This window comes from Bicyclus anynana, chromosome 10 (genome assembly GCF_947172395.1).
Source record: "Bicyclus anynana chromosome 10, ilBicAnyn1.1, whole genome shotgun sequence".
Lineage (NCBI taxonomy): Eukaryota > Metazoa > Arthropoda > Insecta > Lepidoptera > Nymphalidae > Bicyclus > Bicyclus anynana.
In genome coordinates, this window is record NC_069092.1 from 10,311,573 (window position 1) to 10,331,380 (window position 19,808).

Below are 19,808 nucleotides of genomic sequence, written 5' to 3' on the forward strand. Positions count from 1 at the left end.
ACCTCACACATAGAGGGCATTAATTAAAACCACAAGGATAAGTTTTATATAGAAAAGTTATCCTTCAGCTCGGGAGTACTTATAGAATAAAGTAATTCGACACTTGGGAAAAGATTTATTGCGAGAAAAGCCATTACCGATAGCTTTGATAGCTTTAGTCGCTCTCCAATGTACGCAGGAAAGAACGCCTAGTTAAATCTTACAATACTATACTCATCTGGTTTTGTTTTGTATTGGGCAATGGCAACCACACACGATCAAGCAAACCATCAATTCTGCATCGATGTAATCAATTGATTTTTTCGAACCCAAATGGGGAAACGTATCCACATACTAAGACTACGTTGTCTGTCTGTCACTAGGCTGTATTTCATGAACCGTGACTGAGAGTTGAAATTTTCGCATATGACGTATTTCTGTTCTAGCTGTATTAAAAAATCAATGATCCCATACAAAAATTAATGAGATTTTTCGATGCTCGTTTTTCGCGCTGACGCCGCACGGTTTTACCTGCATAGATCTAGTTCCCGTAAGAATACGGGGATAATATATAGCCTCTAGCCTTACTCGATAAATAGGCTATCTAACACTGAAAGAATTTTTCAAATCGGACCAGTAGTTCCTAAGATTAACGCGTTCAAGAAAACTAACAAACTATTCAGCTTTATACCTAATATTAGTATACGGAACTCTTCATGCGCGAGTCCGAATCACACTTGGTTAGGTTAATTTTCACTATGTCTATGTGACTGGCTTATGACGTTACTTGTAATGTATGAATAATCTTGTGTCATCGATGCAAAAACAAAACGTTGCTTATAAGGGGACACAAGGTTAAACAAACACTTTTAGCGTTGTAGATAAGACGTTTTTCCTCAAACAAACGATATGACTCAGTTTCGCTCATCTCCTTGGTGAGCACTTACATTTATAAACAAAGCTGTGATGTGATAAAACAATATTAAAAATGAAAGGGATCACTGTGTTTGTGCTATTTTTGGTTCTGTGTGTACATTTGTTCGAAGCTAAAGACTTGGTACTCGGTACAAGATTGAATAACTTGCTAATCTCTACAGAGAAAGTTGTGTACAACAAAATACCGTTAATAAGGAGGGATAAGGATTACACCTACACTGATCCCAAGCAACGTATTATCAAGGTAGAGTACATAACAAATCAGTTTTATAGATACTTAAGATGCGTGTCAATTATTAAGACGTCTCATAATTTATAGTAGTACTATAAAACTGGGTTTGATAGTAGGTGTCTTCTAATCCTACTGCTTGTACATAATATATCTTTTAATTATACATTCGAAATCCAGTAGTGACTACAACAAAATGAATAAATACTGCTATTTTTTTTTAAATGTTTCTCTTAATAGAGATTCTTACTTTCACTTTCAAAAACATTTTTGTTCGCAAATTCGAAAAAAAAAATCGCCATACGCACATCGCCATCGCAATCGCGTGGTTTCCGTTCCCGTAGGCATACTATATAGGGGATAATATATAGCCTATAGCCTTCCTCGGTAACTGGGCTATATAACACTGAAAGAATTGTTCAAATCGGACCAGTAGTTCCTGAGATTAGCGCATTCAATCAAACAAACAAACAAACTCTTCAGCTTTATAATATTAGTATAGATGAATATTCTTTAACCGTTTATCAAATGTCAATGGGAATGACGATATTATATCTAATATATATAAACCGAATTCCTATTTTGGTATTATGTTGGTGTACAAAAGCTTCAAACACTAACGGTGGAATTCATACGGTGGAATTCATAGTCTTACGGTGGAATTCATAGTCGTAGTAGGGGGCCCCTAAGGGGATTATTCAGCCGCTATGTGTCGAATTCAACCCCTACGCGTTTCATAGACAAAAGAAACCCCTCATTTGACAGGAGCTGGCGGCTGACTGCTGAATTACCGATATTTGTCAGCCAAACCATCCCCTGGCATTTTTTTTGTTGTTATTCGTGATTTATTTATTAGAAAGTGGACGTTCGGATCGTTATAAGTGAAGTTATAAACAGCGAGTTATATCAGTGCCCAAGATATATATTCGCAATTGCGTAAACCCAGTATAATACTATGGCGATATGGAATGTACGAAATATTCTCATATTAGGCATAATATGTCTCTGTTTGATGAAGAATGAACACAGAAGACCAAGAGAGGAATACCAATAATTATACATTCTAGCAGCACTTCGATTCTATGAAACGGGATGTTATCAGGTACGTACCTACCTTTGTTCATTATCAATAATTTTTTGTTCATGAAGACGCCGCGCGGTTTCACCCTGTGTGGTTCCCATTTCCGTAAGAATATGGGGATAAAATATAGCCTATAGAGCTCGGGAATAGTGTAGCTTCCCAACAGTGAAAGAATTTTTTAAATTGGTTCAGTAGTTCCAGAGCCTATTCAAAACATACAAACAAACAAATCTTTTCTGTTTCTATTATTAGTAAAGATAAATTAGGAGTAGATATAAAACCAATTAGCCCAGTGGGTATGACCTCTGCCTTTGATTATGATGGTGTAAGTTCCCAACAGTGATAGAATCTTTCAAATCAGTTCAGTAGTTACAGATCCTATTCAAAACAAACAAACAAATTTTTCCTGTTTATAATATTAGTATAGATAAATTAGGAGTAGGTCAAAATCCATATAGCCCAGTAGATATGACCTCTGCCTTCTATTCGGAGGGTGTAGGTTCAAATGCTGTCTGAAACATGCACCTCCAAATCATTTCAGTTATGTGCATTTTATGAATTTAAATGTATATTACATGTCTCATACGGTGAAGGAAAAACATTGTCTCTACATGTGTGAAGTCCAATTCACATTGGGCCAGTGTGGTGGACCTTATCCCTCTCATTCTGAGAGGAGACTCATGCTTAACATACTCATGATGAAGAATTTAATTAGTTTGTTTGTTTGTAATCTAACCTATATAAATGTTAGGTATACCTATCTAGTTTTGATTTAGGAAATATATAACCTACATAAATGTAACTAACATAATGTTTATTTTCAGACTGTAGGTGCAGTCCATCAAGCATTCTATGAAATAACAGAAATGCCACAAGTCAAGCTGTATTGATGGCACGCATAGGTATACATATAAACAACCCCGGAGGACCCTATGCACAGATTTAAAGAAACCGGCTATCATGGCAGGGAATAGCAGTGATGAGCTCTGAGAATACTGTTTTACCAAGAATACTGAGAATACTTTGGTCCTTGAAAGTCCGAGTTTTCAGATCACAGTAATTGGAAGACCCACATACCTTGAAAAGTCAGCAGCATTTAATATCGAGGTAGTAGGAGTGAGTGCAGTATGTTGTAAAGTCCATAACGATAGAAAATGTATACAAATCTTAATTGAATGAAATTTATTGATTCACATCTATAATAAAGATATTTATTACTTCTGCATTTTTCATTTAAGTCTGGCCCTATAAAAATATACAATAATAACAATAAGTTATATGTAAAATTTGTATTTATTGTTGTTATTAATTAAACTTTGTATCAAAAGGATATAGGTTTGATTTTAGAATTGCAATAAGTACTGTGTGGTTCATTATTATCAGCCCATTACCGGGCCAAGCCTACCTCCTAAATATATAATATTATGTAATCTAAAGCTTTGTGAAATGCAATTTTACCACTATTCCTAAGGATAAGCTACACTTATATTTATTTACTGCACTTACTATAAATTGTAAGAAAATACAGCATAATAGTACCTACTTGTAATTATTTCAGGTAATTATAGGTGGTTTTGAGCAAAATAAACAAATTTCCTCTTACAACAATTTTTTTATTTCAAGTAGGATTCCACATTACAAAAGTATGAAATATCAAACTACTTATATAGTAAATAGTATGCTTGGGATTTCTCTGCGTGATCGTATCACAAATGAGGAGATCCGCAGACAAACCAAAGTCACTGACATAGGTAGCACAGCGAGTCGTGAAGCTGAAGTGGCAATGGGCAGGCCACATAGATCGAAGAGCCGATGAAATCGCAGTGTTGGTCGAACCCCCACTAGGTGGACCGAGGGCATCAAGCGGGTTGCAGGGAGCCGCTGGACGCTGGCGGCTCGAGACCGTTGTGTTTGAAAGTCCATGCAAGACGGCTATGTCCAGCAGTGGACGTCCATCGGCTGATAATTTTGTATATGATCATGTTCGTCCACATAACTTCAATATTTTTCTAACAACTCCTTCTTGTGAGAAAGAAACTTTTTGATAAAATTGACCTATTGTACACTTGAACGAATTAAATTTTACTACGACAAATAAAAACAAAAAGTAAATGAAAATATTAGAAACTCAATTATTTTGTAAAATGTCAAAGAATTAACAAAATACGTCTCTCTGTGGTTGTGTCACAGAATTTTCAAAGATCTAATGTAAAATCATAGACAACATTTGCTTGAAACTCCAGTCACCTAGGGGCTCTCCAGTAGTTTGTTTATGAAATGCAATGAAGGATGATTCAATAGTCAGCCCCTGGGTGAATACTGAATATTGGTTTGTGGGGGATTGTTCACTTCACGACTATGAATTCCAGGGGTAGTAGGGGGCCCCTAAGGGGATTATTCAGCCGCTATGTGTCGAATTCAACCCCTACGCGTTTCATAGACAAAAGAAACCCCTCATTTGACAGGAGCTGGCGGCTGACTGCTGAATTACCGATATTCGTCAGCCAAACCATCCCCTGGCATTTTTTTTTGTTGTTATTCGTGATTTATTTATTAGAAAGTGGACGTTCGGATCGTTATAAGTGAAGTTATAAACAGCGAGTTATATCAGTGCCCAAGATATATATTCGCAATTGCGTAAACCCATTATAATACTATGGCGATATGGAATGTACGAAAGATTCTCATATTAGGCATAATATGCCTCTGTTTGATGAAGAATGAACACAGAAGACCAAAAGAGGAATACCAATACCGCTAGTATTATACATTCTAGCAGCACTTCGATTCTATGAAACGGGATGTTATCAGGTACGTACCTTTGTTCATTATCAATAATTTTTTGTTCATGAAGACGCCGCGCGGTTTCACCCTGTATGGTTCCCATTTCCGTAAGAATATGGGGATAAAATATAGCCTATAGAACTCGGGGATAGTGTAGCTTCCCAACAGTGAAAGAATTTTTTTAATTGGTTCAGTAGTTCCAGAGCCTATTCAAAACATACAAACAGACAAATCTTTCCTGTTTCTATTATTAGTAAAGATAAATTAGGAGTAGATATAAAACCAATTAGCCCAGTGGGTATGACCTCTGCCTTTTATTATGATGGTGTAGGTTCCCAACAGTGATAGAATCTTTCAAATCAGTTCAGTAGTTACAGATCCTATTCAAAACAAACAAACAAATTTTTCCTGTTTAATATTAGTATAGATAAATTAGGAGTAGGTCAAAATCCATATAACCCAGTAGATATGACCTCTGCCTTCTATTCGGAGGGTGTAGGTTCAAATGCTGTCTGAAACATGCACCTCCAAATCATTTCAGTTATGTGCATTTTATGAATTTAAATGTATATTACATGTCTCATATGGTGAAGGAAAAACATTGTCTCTACATGTGTAAAGTCTGCCAATTCACATTGGGCCAGCGTGGTGGACCTTATCCCTCTCATTCTGAGAGGAGACTCATGCTTAACATACTCATGATGAAGAATTTAATTAGTTTGTTTGTTTGTAATCTAACCTATATAAATGTTAGGTATACCTATCTAGTTTTGATTTAGGAAATATATAACCTACATAAATGTAACTAACATAATGTTTATTTTCAGACTGTATGTGCAGTCCATCAAGCATTCTATGAAATAACAGAAATGCCAAAAGTCAAGCTGTATTGATGTCACAAATAGGTATACATATAAACAACCCCGGAGGACCCTATACACAGATTTAAAGAAACCGGCTATCATGGCAGGGAATAGCAGTGATGAGCTCTGAGAATACTGTTTTACCAAGAATACTGAGAATACTTTGGTTCTTGAAAATCCGAGTTTTCAGATCACAGTAATTGGAAGACCCACATACCTTGAAAAGTCAGCAGCATTTAATATCAAGGTAGTAGGAGTGAGTGCAATATGTTGTAAGGTGGTCACTCACTCTGAAGTCCATAACAATAGAAAATGTATACAAATCTTAATTGAATGAAATTTATTGATTCACATCTTTAATAAAGATAATTATTAAATGTTTACTTCTGCATTTTTCATTTAAGTCTGGCCCTATAAAAATATACAATAATAACAATAAGTTATATGTAAATTATGTATTTATTGTTGTTATTAATTAAACTTTGTAGGTATCAAAAGGATATAGGTTTGATTTTAGAATTGCAATAAGTACAGTGTGGTTCATTATTATCAGCCCATTACCGGGCCAAGCCTACCTCCTAAATATATAATATTATGTGATCTAAAGCTTTGTGAAATGCAATTTTACCACTATTCCTAAGGATAAGCTACACTTATATTTATTTATTGCACTTACTATAAATTGTAAGAAAATACAGCATAATAGTACCTACTTGTAATTATTTCAGGTAATTATAGGTGGTTTTGAGTAAAATAAACAAATTTCCTCTTACAATAATTTTTTTATTTCAAGTAGGATTCCACATTACAAAAGTATGAAATATCAAACTACTTATATAGTAAATAGTATGCTTGGGATTTCTCTGCGTGATCGAATCACAAATGAGGAGATCCGCAGACAAACCAAAGTCACTGACATAGGTAGCACAGCGAGTCGTGAAGCTGAAGTGGCAATGGGCAGGCCACATAGTTCGAAGAGCCGATGAAATCGCAGTGTTGGTCGAACCCCCACTAGGTGGACCGAGGGCATCAAGCGGGTTGCAGGGAGCCGCTGGACGCTGGCGGCTCGAGACCGTTGTGTTTGAAAGTCCATGCAAGACGGCTATGTCCAGCAGTGGACGTCCATCGGCTGATAATTTTGTATATGATCATGTTCGTCCACATAACTTCAATATTTTTCTAACAACTCCTTCTTGTGAGAAAGAAACTTTTTGATAAAATTGATCTATTGTACACTTGAACGAATTAAATTTTACTACGATAAATAAAAACAAAAAGTAAATGAAATATTAGAAACTCAATTATTTTGTAAAATGTCAAAGAATTAACAAAATACGTCTCTCTGTGATTGTGTCACAGAATTTTCAAAAATCTAATGTAAAATCATAGACAACATTTGCTTGAAACTCCAGTCACCTAGGGGCTCTCCAGTAGTTTGTTTATGAAATGCAATGAAGGATGATTCAATAGTCAGCCCCTGGGTGAATACTGAATATTGGTTTGTGGGGGATCGTTCACTTCACGACTATGAATTCCAGGGATAGTCGTAGTAGGGGGCCCCTAAGGGGATTATTCAGCCGCTATGTGTCGAATTCAACCCCTACGCGTTTCATAGACAAAAGAAACCCCTCATTTGACAGGAGCTGGCGGCTGACTGCTGAATTACCGATATTTGTCAGCCAAACCATCCCCTGACATTTTTTTTTGTTGTTATTCGTGATTTATTTATTAGAAAGTGGACGTTCGGATCGTTATAAGTGAAGTTATAAACAGCGAGTTATATCAGTGCCCAAGATATACCTATATTCGCAATTGCGTAAACCCAGTATAATACTATGGCGATATGGAATGTACGAAAGATTCTCATAGTAGGCATAATATGTCTCTGTTTGATGAAGAATGAACACAGAAGACCAAGAGAGGAATACCAATACCGCTAGTATTATACATTCTAGCAGCACTTCGATTCTATGAAACGGGATGTTATCAGGTACGTACCTTTGTTCATTATCAATAATTTTTTGTTCATGAAGACGCCGCGCGGTTTCACCCTGTGTGGTTCCCATTTCCGTAAGAATATGGGGATAAAATATAGCCTATAGAGCTCGGGGATAGCGTAGCTTCCCAACAGTGAAAGAATTTTTTAAATTGGTTCAGTAGTTCCAGAGCCTATTCAAAACATACAAACAAACAAATCTTTCCTGTTTCTATTATTAGTAAAGATAAATTAGGAGTAGATATAAAACCAATTAGCCCAGTGGGTATGACCTCTGCCTTTGATTATGATGGTGTAGGTTCCCAACAGTGATAGAATCTTTCAAATCAGTTCAGTAATTACAGATCCTATTCAAAACAAACAAACAAATTTTTCCTGTTTATAATATTAGTATAGATAAATTAGGAGTAGGTCAAAATCCATATAGCCCAGTAGATATGACCTCTGCCTTCTATTCGGAGGGTGTAGGTTCAAATGCTGTCTGAAACATGCACCTCCAAATCATTTCAGTTATGTGCATTTTATGAATTTAAATGTATATTACATGTCTCATACGGTGAAGGAAAAACATTGTCTCTACATGTGTGAAGTCTGCCAATTCACATTGGGCCAGCGTGGTGGACCTTATCCCTCTCATTCTGAGAGGAGACTCATGCTTAACATACTCATGATGAAGAATTTAATTAGTTTGTTTGTTTGTAATCTAACCTATATAAATGTTAGGTATACCTATCTAGTTTTGATTTAGGAAATATATAACCTACATAAATGTAACTAACATAATGTTTATTTTCAGACTGTAGGTGCAGTCCATCAAGCATTCTATGAAATAACAGAAATGCCAAAAGTCAAGCTGTATTGATGTCACGCATAGGTATACATATAAACAATCCCGGAGGACCCTATACACAGATTTAAAGAAACCGGCTATCATGACAGGGAATAGCAGTGATGAGCTCTGAGAATAGTGTTTTACCAAGAACACTGAGAATACTTTGGTCCTTGAAAATCTGAGTTTTCAGATCACAGTAATTGGAAGACCCTCATACTTTGAAAAGTCAGCAGCATTTAATATCGAAGTAGTAGGAGTGAGTGCAGTGTATTGTAAGGTTGTCACTCACTCTGAAGTCCATAACAATAGAAAATATATACAAATCTTAATTGAATGAATGATGGAAAATAAAAATTTATTGATTTACATCTTTAATAAAGATAATTATTAAATGTTTACTTCTGCATTTTTCATTTAAGTCTGGCCCTATAAAAATAAACAATAATAACAATAAGTTATATGTAAATTATGTATTTATTGTTGTTATTAATTAAACTTTGTATCAAAAGGATATAGGTTTGATTTTAGAATTGCAATAAGTGTGTGTGGTTCATTATTATCAGCCCACTACCAGGCCCAGCTTACCTACTAAATACATATATAATATTATGTGATCTAAAGCTTTGTGAAATGCAATTTTACCACTATTCCTAAGGATAAGCTACACTTATATTTATTTACTGCACTTACTATAAATTGTATAAAAAATACAGCATAATAGTACCTACTTGTAATTATTTCAGGTAATTATAGGTGGTTTTGAGTAAAATAAACAAATTTCTTCTGACAATATTTTTTTTATTTCAAGTAGGATTCCACATTACAAAAGTATGAAATATCAAACTACTTATATAGTAAATAGTATGCTTGAGATTTCTCTGCGTGATCGAATCACAAATGAGGAGATCCGCAGACAAACCAAAGTCACTGACATAGGTAGCACAGCGAGTCGTGAAGCTGAAGTGGCAATGGGCAGGCCACCTAGTTCGAAGAGCCGATGAAATCGCAGTGTTGGTCGAACCCCCACTAGGTGGACCGAGGGCATCAAGCGGGTTGCAGGGAGCCGCTGGACGCTGGCGGCTCAAGACCGTTGTGTTTGAAAGTCCATGCAAGACGGCTATGTCCAGCAGTGGACATTCATCGGCTGATAATTTTGATTATGATCATGTTCGTCCACATATCTTCAATATTTTTCTAACAACTCCTTCTTGTGAGAAAGAAACTTTTTGATAAAATTGATCTATTGTACTCTTGAACGAATTAAATTTTACTATGATAAATAAAAACAAAAAATAAATGAAAATATTAAAAAATAGAAACTCAATTATTTTGTAAAATGTCAAAGAATTAACAAAATACGTCTCTCTGTGGTTCTGTCACAGAATTTTCAAAGATCTAATGTAAAATCATAGACAACATTTGCTTGAAACTCCAGTCACCTAGGGGCTCTCTAGTAGTTTGTTTATGAAATGCAATGAAGGATGATTCAATAGTCAGCCCCTGGGTGAATACTGAATATTGGTTTGTGGGGGATTGTTCACTTCACGACTATGAATTCCACTGTAAAACCTCTTTGATGGACTGGAATTAATAAATTGTATGTGTTTCCCAGGGCATTATCGCGCGCGATCTGTCACGAAGCGACGCGGAGGTGACTGTGACGGACGGCGGCGTGGGCGAAGCGTACGTCAAGCTGCATTTAAGAAGCGAGAGAGGCGTCGGACTCAACTATCTCATACTGATATTTACTGATAACAAATAATAAATAGTTTCCTAGAGTAATCCTAAAAGTGATTAACTGAACTTTTTTTTATATAATACACCCGTGACTTCGTCCGCCCTTAGACCTCCTACATCGGCCCTCTTGCAAAATCCGTTCTTAGCGGACGTCTACTAACTATAAACTACCTCCCTGCCAAATTTCATTTTTGTACGTCAAGTCATATTATTATAATTTAAGCTGTTTTTAACCGACTTCAAAAAGGAGGAGGTTCTCAATTCGGTCGTTTTTTTTTTATAAGAACAACATGAAAGAGCACTGTCTGAAACATTTTCAATATTCATTCATGGCTTGAATTAATACATCGTCAGATTAGCACCGTCTTCAAACTAATCAGCAGGTAGAACATAATAATTCCAAACCTTCATTAAATTGTAGTTCTTAAAAATACTCAATATAAATAATCACGAACACACTAGTCATCCATACAATTTTTCAAAGTTCCCCTCGATTTCTCCAGGTTTCCATCATCAGATCCTGACATGATGAGTATGGGACCACATAGGGAGTATACCCTTTAAAACAAAAAAATAATTTTTCATATCGGTTCGGGCATCTTCGAGTAATCGATGTACATACATTAAAAAAAAGATACCGGTCAACTTGAGAAGCCCTCTTTTATGAAGTCGGTTAATGAAAATAAGAAAACAATTACGAACTTATTCTTAGAGTGTTAGTCGACATCATGGCAAGTAACAAAAATTCATACGAAACGAAAACAGACAACAACTGTTCGCAAATAGCCATCAGCAATCCCCCTCAAGCACAAATCAATTTTAGCGAATTGTCAGAGTCAGGGTGTTTAAACTGGGGGTGGCTAATGGAGACACACGCATTAAACCGAGCCGCGTGTACAACATTGACACAGGCAGGGGGCCTAATTAGTTTAGCCCGTGGCCAGGGCGCCCCGGAGATGACGTCTAACTGCATACAGCGCCTGGAAGAGTCATCAGTATTTAAATTTTTTATTTGAGTGTATGTTTGCATATGTTACTTTTTGTTGTCTGTTGGACTTTGCATACCTTACCTTACCTTATCAGCCGATAGACGTCCACTGCTGGACACAGTCCTCTTGCATGGACCTCCAATCACAACGTTCTGGAGCCACCAGCATCCACCGGCTCTGTGGTCTGCCCATTACCATTTCAGCTTCGCGACTCGCTGAGCTATGTCAGTGACTTTGGTTCGTCTGCAGATCTCGTCGTTCCTGATTCGATCACGCATAGAAACTCCAAGCATAGCTCGCTCCATCGCCCGTCGACTGACTTTGAGTATTCTAATAAGGCCCATAGTCAGCGACCAAGTGCATACATAGACATCTAAACAATATGAACTTATAGATAGTACTTTATAGATCACTGTGGCAAAAGCTTTAGCGGCAATCGACCATGATTGAGCTCTGAAGATGTTCAGACTACCGTGAACAGATCGTGGATATTAGTGAGTCCTTTGGTAAGGGTATGGACTGACTTGACTGACAGCTGTCACAAAATGAGGTCTGGCTTTTACAAAGTCTTGTTAAAAATACATTTAAACTTAGATAATTAATTATATTGATATTGACTTTTTGATGCATTTAAAGATGAATTCGAATACAGTTATTTTCATATTAATGATTTATGTGTGTGAATATCACAAGTAGACATAGATGTATAGTATTATAGCTAGCCGTGATAGCCCAGTGGATATGACCTCTAGCTCCAATTTCAGAGGGTGTGGGTTCGAATCCGGTCCGAGGCATGAACCTCCAACTTTCGTGAGGAAACCTGCATACCAGAGAACTTTCTTAATTCTCTACGTGTGTGAAGTCTACCAATCCACATTGGGTGAGCGTGGTGGACTATTGGCCTAACCCCTCTCATTCTGAGAGGAGACTGGAGCTTAACAGTGAGCTGAATATGGGTTGACAATGATGATTATGATAGTTTTGTTAGTATAGTTGGTATATACTATATTATTATTAGTATAGATAATAAATATCACTTCCAGTAAAAATTTAGGTCAGTGTCGTCCGGTCAGGCGCCATTCGCCTTTCACAATTTATCCGGGGATCAAAAAGCATGCGAGTATTACAATTTCATCGAATTACTTTAATACCACCAATTTAATATCGTTACGTTGGTGGTTACTTTACATATCCAATTTATTATGCTAATTGATTGGGTGAGTAATTAATTTACTGTCGTTTTTTTAGGGTCCCGTACCTCAAAAGCAAAAAATGGAACCCTTTTAAGTTTAACGTTTTATTTTCCACCAGTCTAACTATTCGTCTGTCTGTCTGTCTGTCTATTTGTCTTTCAAGACCGGGAAATTTAGCTCAGAAACGCGTAGATTTATCAAGTTAATCCCTTAAAAATGTAAAAATAAAAAGATACGGCTGTTTCTGCTGCATAAAATGTATATTTCGACACTTACAAGGGAATCAAAAGAGGGCACACTCCTTTGACCTAGAACTATGAGATTTGGCAAGTTATATAATCTAGAATATCATCTAGTGAAATATTATTAGCGATAAATCTGAGAATTACACATTTGTAATTAAATCACAGAAAAAAATATGAGTACGTATAAAATACCTATAAAATTTCACTGAACCCTCCATGGGCAAGTCCGACTTGCTCTTGTCCGATTTCTTACGTAGTTATCCGATGTCGTGATATTATCATTACAATGCAATTAATATTTGTTTACTATCGTTTTTAATTACTAAATGCAGCATAGTTTCAAGCTAAATTTATTCAGTAGGAATATGCTATAAAAAATAATTGCCGTGTATTCCACTAATTAACTATAATCTGCCTGAATATTGCATTTAATTTTATAGTTAACATCGTTTGGTTCATATCTGCCTGATACACGAACATTTTTTACTATATATATCATCTTCATCTTCATTATCAGCCGATCCACTGCTGGACATGGACTTCCAAACAAAACGGTCTCAAGCCAATTTTTTTTTATATATATAAATAACCCTGTTAAATAGAAATGTGAGACGATACCGTATTTCAGTAGTTCCTAATATTAGCCTAATATCAAGAAAAAATTAAAATGTGCTCTTTATTTTGTACTAGCGGACGCCCGCGACTTGGAATTTAGATTTTCCACAAATCACACGGGAGTGCATCGTCATAATATAGTCGCTTTCTCAGCACTTTAATCCGAAAATTGTTAATTTTACAGAAAAACTACAAAAACCATTTTTTGTAGACAATTTTATGAAGAACAATTTATAATGACCTCTATTGACCTCCGAGCAATAGGTCGCGAAATATTTGCGAAAAACTGATTTTCGTGACCTTTGTAACTTTTTTAGCCAGCACGATATCGATGTTGATTTTTTACATTTTCATAATAACACCGTAATAAAGTCGTATACTAAAATTCAGCTCACTAGGATTTTTTCCCTAGATTAGGGTTTAAAAGGTATTAAAAAAAAATACTGGACTAAATCAGTTTATTCGATGTTTTCAGCAGAAATATAAACAAGATTTTTAGAGTGCAAATATTTCCCCTACATCCATATCAAACCATTAAAAGCCACAACATATTTCAAAAGAATATTTTTATTTCTGCACGTCCATCACTACGAGAGAGAGCATTCCCGACAACTTTCCAACATAAATCTTTAAACGAGGTGGCTGAGCTTTTAGCGTTCACTCGTATCGCACTCTCTGACGTTTCCTGCATTTTTAGTACGAGGATTCTCACTGTGCCCGTGGTTTTTCGGATATCGAAACACTAGTGGACGGCCTCCGTGGCGCAGTGGTAATCGCAATTGATTTACTAGACGGAAGTCCTGGGTTCGATCCCCGACTGGGCCGATTGAGGTTTTCTTAATGGTGGACAAGGCTTGAATATATTGATTTTTATGATACATTCGGGTAAATAAGGTCAATGTTAACTAATTTATACATAAAAACAAAGATTATCAGATATTTGCAAAATAAAAAAGATTATAAAATTTCATAATCTATTAAAAAAAAATTATCGTAATTAGATGAAAATTCCTACAGTCTTAGCTGCCTTACATTAAATGTGTTTTCCAATACATGAACTATAAACATAAACACACAGATAACAAATATATTAGTAATTTTGATTGAACTTCTATAAAAATCTTACGATCATTATGGCCTACGACGTCATTAGTTTGTACCATTTTGTATGGGGCGTTTTTCAGGGATCCGTGGCAGCTCCGAAAGTAATGATCGCAGATACAATGTTACTTTTACAAAATAGCTTTACTATTAGCATACTCTTAATATATATACAATTAAAAAAAATTTCACCATCCCTATTGCTCCGGGTCTGGCTGGTGGGAGACTTCGGCCTATATATTTCGGAAGAATAAGCCTGTTATCGATGACAGGTGAGATATTTTTTCTAAGACAAAGATTTATGACATACAGCCGTCTGAATATTATGTAAGCTACATCCTACATGATGCATTTATGGGTTAATTAAAATATGATGATCTCCCTTTGCTAGCTTAAGTGGTAAAAGTTTCTTGAAACTCGATAATGTTTAATTTCGAATCGGTCATCATTCAAGTTGATTTTTAAACTCTCACTATAGTCTGGCAAGTTCGTTGTTCTGGTCGTTCTATGATATGCGGGCGACGAGGGGAAAGACTGCGCGGGTGTGAAATCGTGCGTGCAGGGTAGTGAGGTGCGCCAGTCGTGGGTTTTTCATTCATCGCTACACGCCCCCCCGCTCCCGCATCGGGAGTGTTACGAACAAAGTTGCCAAGCTATAATTTACCTTAACCTTATAATACCTTATAATTATAATTAGCCTTTTAAAATAAATATAAAATCAACTGAGGAATGACATCTAATCGTACCTCATCATCATCATCATTATCAAACCATATTCGGCTCACTGCTGAGCTCGAGTCTCCTCTCAGAATGAAAGGGATCAGGCCAACAGTCCTCCACGCTGACCCAATGCGGATTGGCAGACTTTGCACACGCAGAGAATTAATAAAATGCTCTGGTATGCAGGTTTCCTCACGATGTTTTCCTTCACCGTTTGAGACACGTGATATTTAATTTCTTAAAATGCACTCAACTGAAAAGTTGGAGGTGCATGCCCCGGACCGGATTTGAACCCACACCCTCCGGAATCGGAGGCAGAGGGCATATCCACCGGGCTATCACGGCTACTAGTACCTACTATATGATATCTATGATAGGTGGTCAGTAGCAATGAATGACATTTGTTACATAGAATCTCAATTTCTTATAATATGTCAATGTCACCTAACATCCGTCAAAGTTATTATCCTACTAGCAAAGATGTAACCCATTAAACGAGTAGTTAAAGTTTCAGTATGATATCTCGTACTAAAGCTATCTGGTCACTGAAATAAATCCATTCATATTCAGGTACATTCTACATAAAACGTGATACTGCCCTGCTATCGAGTATTTCTCACAATTCTCGACATTTTCAATAACTGTATCAGTAGAAATGTGCCTTTCCACAACCCTATTTAGATGCACTCAGTGGTTTCATAGTAAGAATTGCGGATACAAGTGTTTCTATATATGTCTTCTCCAAATAAACAGTATCTATACTAATATTATAAAACTGAAGAGTTTGTTTGTTTGATTGAACACGCTAATCTCAGGAACTACTGGTCCGATTTGAAAAATTGTTTAAGTGTTAGATAGCCCATTTATCGAGGAAGGCTATATATTATCCCCGTATTCTCTCGGAAACGGGAATCACGCGGCGCAAATAAAAAAAACTCATTTTAATGCTTGATTTCTACAGATAATAGTAAGACAGATAATAGCTAAATTACCAATTCATATACTTAAATATATAGAACATATATTCTAAATGTGTATGTATAGATAAAGACGGAATAAATGAGCTATTTTGGGCCATATATAACCAAGTACAAAACCAGACAACAGTGTAGCTAAATACTAAAACAAGAAGTCCAGTATAACCAGTGGATCTAATTCCGTACCATCACATTTCATCGCAATGTGTAATCCCCGTTACGCGTCGCCTGCATTACCGAGTCGTGTTCATGTTTTATTTATTTGGTCGCGTCTGAAAGCGGTTACATTAGTGTCGAATTTTTGTTCCTGTCTGGAAGAGGAAATGACGAGACGGCTGCCAGTGAAAATAGTTCGCTCTGATGTATTTCAGTTAATATCATGTAAAAATCTCGAAACGCCATTTAAGTTAACTGTGTAATAAGTTTATCTCACATTGCGGTATAAACCGCATCATAATATTCTGGACTAAAAACCTGAGATAACTAGATATACCTCATTTTATGAAGACTTCATCTTGGACCTCATTATCGTTTTCCATAAGGTATAATTATTGTAGTCAAGCGCAAGACAACATAAAAAAAATTAAAAGCGGAAAGTTTGCCAGCAAATTATGGAATTTGAACCGCGGTGGCTTTGGAAGGTATCAGGTTTATAGAGTCCAGATCCTATAAATGCAAATTTCGGTCTGTCTGTTTCACGGCGAAGTCGCGAAAGGATATTGATATTTTTTTATAGAGATAAATTGGATCTTGGAGCAGGACATGGGCTTCTATTAATCCCGGAGAAAGCCTAGTTTAATGTTAAATAATATTATGATAAATATCAATATTAAATTGTAGTAAACCCATTCGAAAATATAACAGAAAATATATGAGATTGCGCGTTATACAGTCGCTTGCATATTTTCAAGAATTTTTTAAATTATGATGTTTTGCGCCGGTATTTTATAGTGCTCCCCGCGGTTTGTTGGTACAAAGTGTAAATAAATATTACATAGAAGCACAGTTAAGCTATCATACAGTTGGGCAACAAATATAGTTTAGATACATTTGTGACCATGCTGCTGTTCACATTCGAATCGTGATGGGCGCAGTTATAAAATATGTTGATTTCAAGAGATGGAAGGTCGGTGAATTAACACGCCCATATTTTGGAGAGAACGTAAGTCCCGGACAATATTATTTACATTGAACGATCGTCGCATAGTCAAACATACGCCTATTAGAATAGTGTGGTAGCAGTGTTAAGCTAAGCGATTCTCTATCTGTAGCACAGATACCATTACTATATGTTGATAAAGATAGTTAAGATTTCCTGTAATTCATATCAATTTATATTTCATAAGTAAATTATTTAAAGCCATCATCATGTATATTAACAAGAGTTTAGTAGGTCAAAATATGAAATTATGAATTCTGCAGTAATACCCTGAAATAGACATAAGCAAAAGTGGTAAAATATTCTGAACATATCTATCTATCTACTGCAATCTGTTAGTTGTTTATCGAAAAAAATTTTTAGTAATTTACCAACGCTCGGTTATATTCTTTTGTCATATGGTCATAATAATTTATATATTAATTAGTAAGCAGGTACCTATACAAAAGGTTGTATGCCGCTTAGATATACCATACAAAATCGCCGTGAGTAAACGCACGGAACGGTATGGTTGCTGTTTCGCGGTAAAAGTTTATAGCGCCAAATATAATAGGAAGCTGCAACCTCCACGGCACCATTACACGCTTGGAAGATACTTTGCGGCACTGCACTTTTCATATTGTTATCGGTTCACGGTGTAAAGTTTAGCCGTGGCAAATAACATACACATTACAACTTTGTAATACTTAACGTAGTTCATAGTTGACACACATCTCTATTTCTTTTCAGCTGAGCTGTAAACTTAACCTGAGGCGAGGTATTTAGCCTCATTTGTCTGTAATTGAAAATTGAAACTGGCAACCAAAACCTTCAAACCTGAACAGAGCAATGGCGCATGGGGATAATATTCCCCCACTAAAAGCTCTACTATTACAATAGTCTATGATCCGTATTAGAAACGACCTTCACCCATCCGTTTCATCATCATCAACCCATATTCAGCTCACTTGCTGAGCTCGAGTCTCCTCTTAGAATGAGAGGGGTTAGGCCAATAGTCCACCACGCTGGCTCAATGCGAATGTGCAGACTTCACACACGCAGAGAATTAAGATAATTCTTTGGTTTGCAGGTTTTCCTCACGAAACGTTTCACCCAGATCTCTGTGATCGGAAACAACATTGTGCTGAACACTGGACCAATGAGGCATTACTACTAACGTGTTTTTCAGATAGCAAGGTACGGTGACAGTCGCCTGTATGACGTTCATAATACGTACCTACTATTATCGTGAATCGCGGCAAACGCGGTTTTCAAGAGTAAATCGAACTGTCACCCGCACCATCCTACATAAAACGAATATACTAACTTCTAAAACTTTGATGCGTTTTACACATGCACAAAATATAGTTATTCACCTAAATCACCATTTTTTTATTGTTTTAAAGTTTCTGTTGACTTAACTGAAAGCTAGCGTGAGCGTTACAAACACTATTAATCGTCTAGAACCATTCTGAAACCATTAATAATACTACAGTGTCAAAACCCCGATAAATGTTGAAGGTAATTTTATAAGCTATCGATCAAGTCAAATGCTACAAACTATAACTTTATTATTTGTATTTTTTGGCTTGTATTTTAAAATAGGTATGTTGTTAAGTGTTGTGTTGTAAATTCGTGAATAAATTTACATAACTAGCTTACGATTAAGATTTGTTTCGATCTTTTTAAAAAAAACTTTTTCTCTATTTTTTTGTAAATTTAGAAATTGATATTGCCTAGAATACGCATTAACCCTAGTTCTAGAACTTCTTAATTTTTTAGCCGATTACTTGAAGGGTTATACTTTTTTTTAATAATTGCTAATACCTAATTATTATTGTGCGCTTAATTTTACGATAAATATATTTAAAATGCGCATAAAAAAGTAATGCATTGCGCATGCTTTTAAAGTATTTGGTATCACCTTAATTGTGCCCTTTTAATTTTGTAAGAAATAAAATTCGTTTTTCTTAACGATACCTAATCACGAACATTAGGGCGGCACTTTTATTTAATTTCCACCGTAAAGCAACAGTATTAAACCTTAAAAGCTTTGTTATAACCCTTTTTTTGGCGATAAGCCCTTCTAATGTTTTGTCGCAATTTCCTTAACCCCTTTCCATTCTTTAGGGAAAACAACATCATTACTAAGATTTACGTAAAAGCTCCGAAAAGTAATTTCAGTTAACAAAGGAGAAGTGAGCGAATAAAATATTTCCTTACTCTTTTTCGATAAGGCATATTTTACAAAAAGTATAAATTCATATTGAATAATTAACCAGCTGATACCCGCGAAGTTCCTACAAAAGGCCTATGTCCTGCAGTGGACGTCCATTGGCTGATATGATGATGATGATAAACGGAAGCCCACGACTTCATCTGCCCTTAGACCT

At 36.0% G+C, this 19,808-nt stretch overlaps 1 protein-coding gene and 1 long non-coding RNA gene across 2 annotated transcripts; both read left to right on the forward strand.

Annotated features, from left to right (window-relative positions):
* The first annotated feature begins 859 nt into the window (after window positions 1–859).
* On the forward strand, window positions 860–10,494 carry LOC112042971 (uncharacterized). The gene is made up of 2 exons (XM_024078204.2): window positions 860–1,159; window positions 10,313–10,494. The coding sequence occupies exons 1-2, from the start codon at window positions 968–970 to the stop codon at window positions 10,460–10,462; spliced, it is 342 nt and encodes a 113-aa protein (XP_023933972.2). The 5' UTR covers window positions 860–967; the 3' UTR covers window positions 10,463–10,494.
* Window positions 2,253–9,997, forward strand: LOC128198416 (uncharacterized). The gene is made up of 2 exons (XR_008251136.1): window positions 2,253–7,862; window positions 8,665–9,997. It is a non-coding gene; the product is annotated as an uncharacterized LOC128198416 (long non-coding RNA).
* Window positions 10,495–19,808: the final 9,314 nt, after the last annotated feature.

Excerpts from the sequence above, each read along its gene's own strand:
- LOC112042971 (XM_024078204.2), top strand. The coding sequence starts at position 968 with ATGAAAGGGATCACTGTGTTTGTGCTATTTTTGGTTCTGTGTGTACAT. Across the intron at positions 1,160-10,312 it reads CCAAGCAACGTATTATCAAG|GGCATTATCGCGCGCGATCT; the intron begins GTAGAGTACATA and ends TGTGTTTCCCAG.